Raw genomic sequence first — 13,623 nt, 5'->3', positions numbered from 1 at the left:
GGAGTTATATTTAAGAAAGTTGTACCGTGTTTCGTAATTTGGCACTGAAATATGAAAAGTAACAAGCCTACAGGCTTTTATATCATCATAGGATTATAATATAATATGGCAACAAGACTTAAGTATTCGTCAATTTATAAAATGAATATTTTAATCTCAACTAAAATTGAAAGCAAAGCAAAGTTGTAGCGACTTTGCAAACAAAATGTACGTATATTTTTGAGCTGTGAATAAAATGCTCAAGTAACAAGAGGGATAGAGCCATAAGTCTTATCAAACGACTACAATATGTTCCGTCGGCACTGATTTTATCTATGTATTCCATTTCTCCCGGGCTTCCTCAGACCACGCAAAACGCAAAACTTACGTTCTAGGATTAAAGAGGTTCTCACAGTAGGAGCATAATAATATTATTCCTTACACTTCTCCAGAGCTCCGGGCGAGGCTATTACTCATCTTTCCCAACTGGAGGGCTCTTTTTTATTGCTAGACGTGAAAAATACCAGAAATTTCATCCGGTCCGTTCAAAGTGGCTGGATTAATTCAGCAGGCACTTATTTCAAATTGGATTTCGTTCGCAGTGACTGTGATGTCTGCAAGGTCTTTATTCCCTTTTAATAGTCTTCGACTCGCTTTCCATTTACTTCGCTTATGATATCCTTGTGTACCATGACGAGTGTTAAGGGTAGGCCTAAGCAGTGTTCATTTGAAGGTAGAGTAAAACTATTTATTTTGTACCTACCTAAAACATCATAAAAATATCATCAAATCTATTACAATACGTTTGTAAATTTAAATATACTATACAGTTAAATGATTATTTTTATACACAAAATAAAAACAAATGGTTGTTAGTTATACTTTTTATTTGTGTTTTCTTAAAGTAATTGTCAAATCAGTAAAAATAAATAAATCATGATTATGACACAAAAAAAGGCAATTTTGCAAATAATTACGCAGCAATAGGCACCACTTTGTTTTCTAAAATCGACTCATCAGTTTATAAAAAAAAAAACAATTTGTAACTGTCTCTATTTCATTTGTTACTCACTCATCCTATTTGTAACTTGTATATACAAACACAAATTGTATTACGTAGTTAGATAATTGTTTAGTTTCGACGTTGGTTACAAAAGCCTCTGGCCGCCTGGCCTTCAACCGAGGGTCTGGAGGATAATCGGTCATAAGATTAACCCGCCAATTACACCGTTATCCTACTACATGCCATACAATTAACTGACCGTATGAAGTAGATTAGCCGTCATATACATACGCATCATTACCTATGACATGACTCTATCTGAATTTGGAGGAATTTCACCTTAACCCTTTACGTAGTAACACATTTGCAATCTCTCTTATTTTCCTATCGAACTAAATATCATATTATGAACCTACTGACCGTTTTAATTTCCTTATTATAATTGTATAAATAAAAACATTTCTAAGAACCATAGCTAGAAAACCTGCTTTCAAATAACAAATCGCATTCAAATCGGTTCACCCGTTTATTAAGAGCTACGGTGCCACAGACAGACAGACACACATAGCGGTCAAACTTATGGGTAAGGCCGCGAATTTTAACCAATGTGACATAGAAATAACATAAAAAAAATACGTGACGTTACCATAAAACGTAACGCAAATTTTTATAAAGCCTAGATCAAACTGGTAAAAATTCCCATTAGATAACGCATGTATGAAAAAAAAAATACATGTCATATAATAAAGTGAAGTTTTTTTTTACTAGAACTTTCTGACGATACTGATCTTAAATCTGTCCTATATGAGATCTATAGAGCTAAACATGAGAATGTGGAAGTAGAAGTACCCTCTAGTTGACGAACATCTTTCCAAAAGAGTATCTTTACATGCCTCTCTAACACTGACAATAAGGTGCACATTTATAAGCATAACGAATTTGGATGTGGTTTTTTTTTATTCGACTGGATGGCAAACGATCAAATGAGTAAGAGATCACCACCGCCCATAAAAATCTGCAACGCCAGGGGTATTGCAGACGCGTTGCCAACCTAGAGGCCTATGATGGGATACCTCACGTGCCAGTAATTTCACCGGCTGTCTTACTCACCACGCCGAAACACAACAGTGCAAGCACTGCTGCTTCACGGCAGGATTAGCGAGGAAGATGGTGGTAGCAATCCGGGCGGACCTTGCACAAGGTCCTACCACCTAGTTGTGAGCATGCTTGTGACTTCGACTGTACAAGCTATTAAATACCTCAAAGAAATGGCCAAAACCCTAAATCACAGGTTTTACCAATTTAGGAAGTAGTATCTTAGTTAAGTGGACAATGTAAAAAGATGTTTTTGGAAATAAATTATTATGATTATTAAGTTTAGGTAACAAATGAACTAAGTAGGTAAGTGAATTTCTCCGTTTGTCTCTCACTTTAAATACGCTATGCATGTAGCAGGACGTGAACACAGAACTCGCCACAATTCTCTTGTGCCGATCCCTGCACCTACAGATTAAAATTTATTTAACTTCAAAATATCCATCTAACTAACTTACTGTGCGTGCAGTCATTGGAAACCTAATAATAAACTGGTGTAAGTTAGAATTTTCTGTGTGAACTTCCCTTTACCACATTTTTTCGTTACGTTATGTACAAAATACGTAGCATTTTGTAAAAATGTAACGTAATCGTAACGAAAGTGTAACGTATTTTATACAAAAAATCGTTTATCATGGTGAATAACGACATTTTGAACATAATAACACATGCCACTTACATGGAAAAGATTACCCTATCGTATGAAAAAACAACCAGTTAAAAATAATCACTACTTACCCTTAAAATCCAACAAGCACTTTCGACGTTTTTTCGAAAAAAAACCTCCGCGTCACTTTTGATTGCTGTTTGTCAACAAACTGATGAGATTTATTTATCTCATCGATGTTGCCCTATTAGAGTATTAGTTGCCAGTGTACAAAAACAAATTTCTACCGAAATTGGCGTTAAAGGTAGCTTAATTAAGCGTCACCTAAGTATTCGTAACGAAAACGTGGTTTTTTGGCACGTGAAAAGAAATAAATATAAAACATGAAAATTATTTGATTATCATGATTCCGCAATCGGTAGGACTATCGTTATATCATAAAATTTTGTTTAAACAAAATCATGATCATGAGAAGTTAAATAGCATGAAAATAATAAGGTATTAAGTACTCGTGGTCAAAAAAAAATAGTCAATTTTCGTTACGTTTTGGACGGTAATATATTTTTATTATTTTTTTAAAAGGGTTTAAATCAATTATCTCATTTGCGACCTTGAGAGTTTATATCGTGTCATATAATAAAAAAAAAATTAAACCTCTAGGTGTTATCAGTTTTTTTTTATCAGCGTTCCAAATTTGAAACGTCCAAATTGGTCAAAATTCGCGGCCTTACCCTTATACCACCCCTCTTTTTGCGTTGGGGGTTAAAAACATGGGTAATCATGACCCTGAAAAGTTGGAAAACCCCCGACTTTGTCACTTCGAAGTTCAGTATCTCAAAAACGGCTAAACCGAATTTGATGAAACATGTCTAGGAACCATCGTTAAAAACCCTGCTTTCAAATAAAAAAATATAGAACGTCTTTATGCATACGAGAGGGTAAGTAGGTAACGTCAATATTTCACAAATAAATGGTATATTGCATATGGTTAGGAAGTAGCAATATTTCATCGAGAAGCACCAATAAATCATAGACGTTTTATAAAATCCCACCCTTGTGATATTAATACGACTAAAGGTAAGGTACACTTAAAACCTCTTATAAGCTCCTCTAAAGTATGTCAAGAGCGCTGACCTATGCTCTCTACTGCTTCTCTTAAAACAACAAGCTAGACAAAGGTAAATACTGCCTTCTGTTTACCCAAGTGATCGTAGGTGGCACTCGAAGGCGCGAACACTGTATACCTGGATCGTATAAAAATTGTGTCAAACGTACTCAAATGAAAACTTCCTGCATTCCGTTTTGTACAGTGGTGCAGTGAACAAATAAAAGATAAACAAAACCACGCTTTCGCGAAACAAATGCTTTGTTTAAGTTAAACAAAGTATCAGACAAAGATATATTGTGATTAATCAAGCTCTTCGAGTAATTTGTAGGTGCAATTTCACTTTTTCGTGCCGCTCCAAAAACTCATCGAGATATCTATGGGACCGCTAAAGCGTTAACAAGTACCGTCTTAAATCAACTTATTTAATACAAACTTGATGACAATTACTGATATCAATATTTTTTTATTTGTAGATGCAGATTTATCTATATTTTTATTTAAACGAACATACATATGCTAAAAATTAAGAACGCAACAAAAAAGCGGGCCATGTAAGAGTCACACTCAAGAACCGAGGCTTCTGTGCCAATTTACGATGATACATTTTTACATAGATTAATTCCTTAAAAAATATTTGGCATCCAAAAAGAAAACACGATTCATTTTCTTTCCCGAAGCAAAATAATGCGCAAAAGCGCCCTGTCCCTGTCTGTGACCTAATGTGTCCTAAAAAGTATAAGCCCAGTCATTAGCCGTTACGTATATGAAAGACGGTTTAGAAAAGTGCTAAAGATAAAAATATTTATAGTCAAAATATTTTAGTAATAGCAAAAAAAGGTTGTGGAGATAAAGGTTGAGAATTAAGAATAAGGCAAAAGTCAGAAAAAAAACGCAAACTTTATTTTTCTAAATGATACCACAGACCATGTCATTTTGGATACGCGTGTACGCAAGCAGCTTGCCCCTAACGTCGATGTCAGGACTACTGTCTTGTTAGTTGTATTAGGTATTACTATGATAATATTATGTCGACGTTGCTGTGGTTTAACCATGCCTTTGTTTTGTCCATGGACATGTTCCAATTGTTACTGCTGGTCCATGTAAATGCTGCACTAGATTACCATTAAGGCGAGAGGTCCAACGCAAGGCAGTGCAGCATTAAGCCGACGAAGCGGCTTTATTAAGTTAAAGTTAAGCCTCATTAGCAGATTCTCTAATGGTCCTGTTACGTTATTAATACTCCTAGGATACTCTAGCCTAGCAAACAAAAAGCCTAAATTATGAGTACTTTCTTTATTTTTGCATTGAATTACTGAGTTGAAAGTTAATATCCATTAGTAGATTTTCTAATATATATTTTTTATTCGACTGGATGGCAAACGAGCAAGTGAGTCTCCTGATGGTAAGAGATTACCACCGCCCATAGACACCTGCAGCACCAGGGGGATTGCAGATGCGTTGCCAACCTAAAGGCCTAAGATGGGATACCTCAAGTGCCAGTAATTTCACCGGCTGTCTTACTCTCCACGCCGATCAACAAGCACTGCTATTTCATGGCAGGATTAGCGAGCAAGATGGTAGTAGCAATCCGGGCGGACCTTGCACAAGGTCCTACCATCTGCTGCTTTATGAAATGTAATTAATACTTCTGGCCCAGGAGTCCTGGGATACTCTAGTAAACAAAAACCCAAATCACTTGCTAGATCTTATTATTGAAATTTAATTATTTTTATATTTTATATAAATCCGAGTGCTGGTCAGTGTCCCAATAGGTGCAATCTTGAAATTTTTATCATCAGCAATAAAGGTGACAGCAGGAAGTCATCTATTTGGACATTAGCATGTCGAGCACTGGGACATTTAATGTAACATCTCAATCAATCAATTATTTTTATAAACTTATTACTATTTTTAATTTTACGTACCTACGTACCTATCTTTGTCTTAACTCACTCATTGAGCAGAGAAGGAATTTATTTGCAAATTAATTCAAAGTATTATATATGCTTTAGTGGATTGGTTCCTTTATATCACGCACTGCTTTAACAGACATGTCGAAAGCTTTAAGCGTTGTAAACGTTAATTGGACATGAAACAAACTTTAACACGGCTCATTAAATTTTAGAACAAGCTACGCTAAACCGGCTTGTTGAAATTGTATATCTTATCCTATAATATAATCCTTTAACATACATTTTGAACCGTTATAATGTGCAAATACTTATTAATTCATAAGTACAGCTAAAGATATTGGGTACTCAAAGCAAATCAGTTTCCGTTCGGATTGCCACAATATAAAATGAACTCGTTTTGTTAACATCACGAAGTACCTAACTAGATTAGTAACATTCATGTTCTATAGACGACGATTATTATAAATAAATAAAATAATCATACCTGTTCTGTTAACTTTGATATATAGGTAGGTACCTAACAAACCTTCACCTGTCGACTCCCTCGCGTGAACTGGTAGACCTAGCAGTTGAATCTTGCTAATTTCGTAAAAGAAACAAAAATGTGAAGATATTGATTAATCAATCATGACATTATCCGAACTGATTGGGATGAAATTAGTATAGAGATGGTTTAAGTCCCGCGAAAGAACATGTTTTTAATGATAGCGCAGTCGAGCAGGCAGGTAACCAGATGGAAAGCAATCACCGCCGCCCATGGACATCCATAACATAAGTTGAGTTACGGATGCGTTTCCGGCCCTTTGAGAAAGGAGTAGGCTCGTTTTTAAGATCCTTGAGTTATATCAGACATAGAATAGTTTTAAAATTGCATATTCCTGCGGGATAGCTATAAAAAGTTGATAGAGAACCTGACTATGAAACTTGAGGTCCCGGGTCAATCCCCGGCCGGGACAGATATTTGTTTGAATAATACGAATTTTTGCTCGCGGGTCTTGGACGTTCAATATGTATTTAAGTATGTGTTAATCTATAAAAGTATGTTTAACCGTTGCCTAGTATCCATAGTACAAGCTTTGCTTAGTTTGCGGCTAGGTCAATAAGTGTCAATTGTCCTATGATATTTTTTTATTTAAACGAATTATTATTATTCGACTGGATGGCAAACGAGCAAACAAACAACAACCAAAACAAGCAAAATAAAACACAGATTTTTATCATTTTAAATGAGATTTATGCGCTCGCTCGATTCCATTCAGACAGTGTTTGCTGATATTATATATTTTTGCAAAGACTAACAACAAAACTCTCTTTATTCCAGTGCGTCTTCGGAACGCGCTGCGTACACCTGGTTGCCAGACACCAGGATAGAGTTCTGCTCTCCGTACAGCCGCCGTCGTTCCTCCAACTCGACCATCGAGAGCGACTGATGGTACGATGGCTTCGACCAGCTCGGAGAAGCATTGCTTTGATCACAGACTCACTTGTGAGCCCACAGACTCAGTGTTAAGGTGTGGATAGTGTGAATATTATTCAGTTAACTTGTTTATCTACGGTTTGTAAATAGCTTAAGTGTAAATAGAATGCTTGGAATTACAAAGTCTGAGTAAAATTTCACTCATACTGACATCTGAGAATGACACCTACACTAAATATTTCAAGTTGGATTCATAATTGCATTAAACACACCATATTTTGGTTTCAACAAATTGTTAATTGCAAGCAACAAGCCCTAACGCTACAAAAAGCTACACCGCGCAGACTAATCTACATTTTCTTAGTTTATTTGTTATGTTTATATTATCATAGTATAAACAACTTCAGAGCTCTGTCCGCTCGCGATTCTTTCTGAGAAAATAACATTTTTGCTCATAAATTCCTTAATATTTCTTGCATTTACTTGGAACCGAGAAGAAGCGTGAAACTTCCTCATCGTTGCCTAAAATGAATATTTATGACGGGCAACGAGTAATGCGCCATTTATGGACGAAGTTAGAATGTATTCAGTTTACTTATCGAACGAAACGGAATCGCGGGTCTTCATACTCCAATATACCAACTGAGCTCATTACAAACATTCATAAAGGCGTACCTAGGCGAGCTGGAAAAGATGCTCAAAATGCGACTGATTACATTAATTTATTGTGATAAAATTTAACATTATCTCGAGACAATTACAAAATAACATTTATTTTTAGTATTAGATTCGTCATTTTACGTACCCATATTGTACTAAAATGGATTTTATTTTTTTTCCCTAAAGTATTTGTTACCTACAATGAAATTAAAAAGTTAAAATTTTCAAAGAGCGTGGCAGATGCTGATATGATGAGGATGACGCGTGAAGTCATTTCAAAATATTTTGTTAGTTAGTCTATTTATAAATCACATAACACAATCTACATTTACAAAATTTCCCTACTCTATCTATAACCCTCTTTTATATAAATATGTTTTTGATAAATGTGGTAATTTTATAAACTACTTCTAACTCTATTTAAATACAACTTTTTGTAATAACTTTAGTACTTACCTACCTTAGGTTTAAGAAGGAAAATCTTGATGTAAGACGTGACACCAGCAATCATTGTTAAGTTTATCAATAAAAGGTACAATTATTGAATAGTATGTAAAACGTTCGCTGTGATTTTTAGTTAAGCTTTTAATTTAAGTGTTTTTATTTCCATAGCTGTAAAAATATTAACTTTATAGCGTAGTTATAAGAAATAATATTTAAGATTTATTTTTTTAATGTAGGTAGATAGTCCCAGGTTTCAAGACACACGATGAAATAATTATAAAACTATGTGTAACTGTACAAATACTATTTCTTATCTAATGTATGTACATATTCCTTAAAATATAGTTGTTTAAGTAAGTAGGTACATATATATTATAATGTTTGCTTTGAAATATAGTTACCTAATATTTTTCCAATTTGAATAACAAAAACATTTTTGTTCGTAGAATTAATTTTATTCGGACACAATGTAAAGCTTAAAAGCAAATCAATTAATAGAAATGTTGACATTAGTTTTATGGGATTTTTGTGACAATTATAGTTATAATAAGTTGGCGTACCTATACTTTTAATTTATTTTGTTATTTTTACGAATAATTGCAACATCAGTGGTCTTTATTTATTTGTCAAGCCAATTTATTATTTTCAGGAATTGGTTTAATCGGATGTTTGTTACAATTAGGTAGCAAAACAAAATGGCGTACCTATGCTCTAAAATTATTTTATTATATTTAAAACTACTTGCAACAGTCAGTAAGTAATCTTTACTTGAAAATGTTAAGTAATTGTGTATTATTAATAAAAAAGCTCACATTTTGAAATCTTGTAAATAAGCACATCGCAACATTCATTATTGTTTGCAAATATACTTATATGTATGATTGTTTACGATGCGTGTTAGTTTATTTATCATGCCGATATGAAAAACTGCTATAAATTATTTTATGATTAGTATAACTAATTATTGAATAAAATAGAGCATGATTATGATGATTTTGAAACAGTTACCTATCTACAATAATTGTATATTCTTTGTACACTAACATTGTATTATATTATAACAATTTACTGTACCAAAAACATTCAACATTGTCAAGTTGTATTCAAATCATGTTTTGGTAACAAAGTTCTGTATTCATCAAAATTAATTGTGTATTATTGAAACACCTGCCAATAATTTTGTTGGATAAAAATACTAACTTTACACGGTATCATAATATTAAAATAGACCAGAAAATTAAAACAGCAAAATAAAACAAACAATGTTTGAACAAAATTTAGAAAAACCTGTGGTCCTTACAGCGTATTCAGCCACCAAAATCATCTGAATAAATATTAGAAACCGTACACTTACCACTTTACGTTTCCAATGTAATATATAATAACTAGCTCTTGCCCGCGACTCCTTCCGCGTAGAATTCGTTTATCGCTATCCCGCGGGAAACATGAATGAATGAAAGATTTTTTTATTTACCATCGTACAAAAATATACACGTAATTATTACAACACAGTTAATGAGTAAGAGATAAATAGGAAATGAGACAACCACAACAATGACAATGATGATTGAACATGAAATTTTCCGAGATAAAAACTATTCTTAGTCTTTCCCTAGGACTCAAACTATTTGTATACCAAATTTCATCTAAATCGGTTCTGTGGTTTAGACGTGAAGAGGTAACATACAAACAGACTTACAAACATTCGCATTTATAATATTATCGGGCGGGATAAACAAAATTTCTCACTGAAAAAGAGGTACTTTAGAGCCAATCGCACAAAAACTATAACCGACCTAATCAAGTGTGTCATTGCCAACAGAAGACGAGATTAAAACGATTATTAGCGTGACTTGCCTCGTCACGGCTTCCTGCGACAATCTTATTAAAGTTTCCTGTTGCACGTCCTTACACAAAACAATATTTTCCAGCTACAACACTGTGCCTTGTCCCTCTTACTACGTTAAAATAGTCCTACAAAGTCCTTTACCAATATAACAACAATCAAAAATGTATGAAAATGAAAATGTGAAGAAGAAATGAAGAAAGAAAGGTTTATTTTGGCTCCATAAGTACCACCTAAAACTAAGACTAAAACTAGCACTAAAACTTTACTTGGTGACACGACAGGATACCAAAAAGGGTCTCCACTCAGCATGTGTTGCCGCACATTATGTGCAGTAACGCTGGTTTTCTGTGGATGTGCGGGGCAAACCTTGGCTTCTCGGTGATATTTACTTGGTAATTCGGTGATACTATTTATTAAATATCTTACACAGATCTCACTATGCAAGCAAGCAAGTACAAGCTATAAAATATATATAAAATCGATGGCAGCTGTTAGTTGGTCAATCGGGTTAGCAGCGATATAATTGCTTGCACCACTCATGTCACAATGGTCACAATGGTGAACTCAGCGTAAGGTTATAACGCAGTATCACCGAATTACCAAGTATCACCGATAATCCAAAGTTTGCCTAGTTTTTGTATTCGACTTTTATTATACTTGGAAAAGTCAATAAATACTATAGTGAAGAAACATACTAGAACCCATTTAATCCATTATATCGGAACAAATATTACATTAAACCTCAATGAAAATTATGAATAAAATCAAAAATATAGAAAATTACAAAAAATACACAAACACACACATACACCATTAAACAAAACCAGAATCACTAAAATTATGTCAAAAAATAAATGAATACTTAAATTACAAACAAATGAACAAAAATGTGACATTTCTAAATATGATACAAAGTGTACTTTAACCGTTACGTTTTTGCTGTAAACCACGACTGCTAGGCAACGACGGAGGACATGTTTATCGATTTCCCAAGGGAACTGTGCCAGTTTCGGGATGAATGTACCCTCTGTTTGCGCTGGGTCATAATCTATTAAAATAAAGTTAAATGTAGTCTAAATTTGCTCACGCGTAATTAAGCCACAAATAAACAAAATAAACTTTCGCATTGATAATTTCTCCACGCACCGCTCAGAGTGGTCTCGTGGTCGTCGGTTGGGCGATTATTCGAGCGTCTAACCGCCTGATTTTTCTGGTCATATTTTTTACGAATTGGCTTTTGATTTGATGTCATTTTCTATTATTTGTTTGAGTTTCTGAATTTTCACCAGATACATAAAAAACTGTATCAGAATATTCGGCCATTTTTGCCGAAAAGTGTCCAGAAAAATGAGACGGTTGAAACGCTCGAATAATCGCCGTTTATGGTTTGGTAAACCTTCACGGCGACATTCTTGGGGTGTGGTTTCCCTTTGCTTTCCACACCGCAGTTCTAAAGTCCTGTGTCAAAGATTAAAACTAGATAGTAAAGTAACACAGAATATGATTGGTTATTTGGAGTCTTTTTGTATTTTTTATTTCAACTCCAAATTTGTTACTTTTACGGGTATCCCGTGAAACCATATCGAAAATACAAACTGAGACATGGATGCACAGAAAAACCAGAAAAAGAGACCAGCGCTGGGAATCGAACCCAGGTCCTCAGCAATCCGTGCTGCGTGCTATAACCCCTACACCACCGCTGGACAGGAATTTAGACACGAATTTTTCCTATGCATACATATCTCAGGTTGCTTATTTCTACTACGCTACTTATGCAGCAGCACTAGCGACATCTATGTTTTCGCTCTCATCGAGAGACGTCACATTCTATCGGAACCAACCGCTCACCCAGACAAGAGATGTCGCTACTAAGCAATCAAATTATGATTGGATATTTGGAGTATTTTTGTATTTTTTATTTCAACTCCAAATTTGTTACTTTTACGGGTATCCCGTGAAACCATATCGAAAATACAAACTGAGACATGGATGCACAGAAAAACCAGAAAAAGAGACCAGCGCTGGGAATCGAACCCAGGTCCTCAGCAATCCGTGCTGCGTGCTATAACCCCTACACCACCGCTGGACAGGAATTTAGACACGAATTTTTCCTATGCATACATATCTCAGGTTGATTATTTCTACTACGCTACTTATGCAGCAGCACTAGCGACATCTATGTTTTCGCTCTCATCGAGAGACGTCACATTCTATCGGAACCAACCGCTCACCCAGACAAGAGATGTCGCTACTAAGCAATCAAATTATGATTGGTTATTTGGAGTCTTTTTGTATTTTTTATTTCAACTCCAAATTTGTTACTTTTACGGGTATCCCGTGAAACCATATCGAAAATACAAACTGAGACATGGATGCACAGAAAAACCAGAAAAAAGAGACCAGCGCTGGGAATCGAACCCAGGTCCTCAGCAATCCGTGCTGCGTGCTATAACCCCTACACCACCGCTGGACAGGAATTCCTGAAATCCGGTTGGTTCCGATAGAATGTGACGTCTCTCGATGAGAGCGAAAACATAGATGTCGCTAGTGCTGCTGCATAAGTAGCGTAGTAGAAATAATCAACCTGAGATATGTATGCATAGGAAAAATTCGTGTCTAAATTCCTGTCCAGCGGTGGTGTAGGGTTATAGCACGCAGCACGGATTGCTGAGGACCTGGGTTCGATTCCCAGCGCTGGTCTCTTTTTTCTGGTTTTTCTGTGCATCCATGTCTCAGTTTGTATTTTCGATATGGTTTCACGGGATACCCGTAAAAGTAACAAATTTGGAGTTGAAATAAAAAATACAAAAAGACTCCAAATAACCAATCATAATTTGATTGCTTAGTAGCGACATCTCTTGTCTGGGTGAGCGGTTGGTTCCGATAGAATGTGACGTCTCTCGATGAGAGCGAAAACATAGATGTCGCTAGTGCTGCTGCATAAGTAGCGTAGTAGAAATAAGCAACCTGAGATATGTATGCATAGGAAAAATTCGTGTCTAAATTCCTGTCCAGCGGTGGTGTAGGGGTTATAGCACGCAGCACGGATTGCTGAGGACCTGGGTTTGATTCCCAGCGCTGGTCTCTTTTTCTGGTTTTTCTGTGCATCCATGTCTCAGTTTGTATTTTCGATATGGTTTCACGGGATACCCGTAAAAGTAACAAATTTGGAGTTGAAATAAAAAATACAAAAAGACTCCAAATAACCAATCATAATTTGATTGCTTAGTAGCGACATCTCTTGTCTGGGTGAGCGGTTGGTTCCGATAGAATGTGACGTCTCTCGATGAGAGCGAAAACATAGATGTCGCTAGTGCTGCTGCATAAGTAGCGTAGTAGAAATAAGCAACCTGAGATATGTATGCATAGGAAAAATTCGTGTCTAAATTCCTGTCCAGTGGTGGTGTAGGGGTTATAGCACGCAGCACGGATTGCTGAGGACCTGGGTTCGATTCCCAGCGCTGGTCTCTTTTTCTGGTTTTTCTGTGCATCCATGTCTCAGTTTGTATTTTCGATATGGTTTCACGGGATACCCGTAAAAGTAACAA

General features: G+C 35.5%; 1 protein-coding gene and 1 pseudogene across 1 annotated transcript in view; both read left to right on the top strand.

Annotated features, from left to right (window-relative positions):
• LOC141436211 (toll-like receptor 6) overlaps positions 1-9,273 on the top strand; it is a 141,955-nt pseudogene extending 132,682 nt beyond the window's left edge.
• The window catches only part of LOC141436583 (putative receptor-type tyrosine-protein phosphatase mosPTP-1), a 50,180-nt gene continuing 42,954 nt past the window's right edge, over positions 6,398-13,623 (top strand). The window contains 2 exon segments of the mRNA XM_074099581.1: positions 6,398-6,430; positions 7,027-7,137. Of these exon segments, the coding sequence (XP_073955682.1) occupies positions 6,398-6,430; positions 7,027-7,137 (144 nt within the window).

The sequence above is a fragment of the Choristoneura fumiferana genome, chromosome 16, assembly GCF_025370935.1.
Source record: "Choristoneura fumiferana chromosome 16, NRCan_CFum_1, whole genome shotgun sequence".
In the NCBI taxonomy this organism is placed as follows: Eukaryota; Metazoa; Arthropoda; class Insecta; order Lepidoptera; family Tortricidae; genus Choristoneura; species Choristoneura fumiferana.
This window is presented reverse-complemented; position numbering and strand designations above follow the sequence as displayed.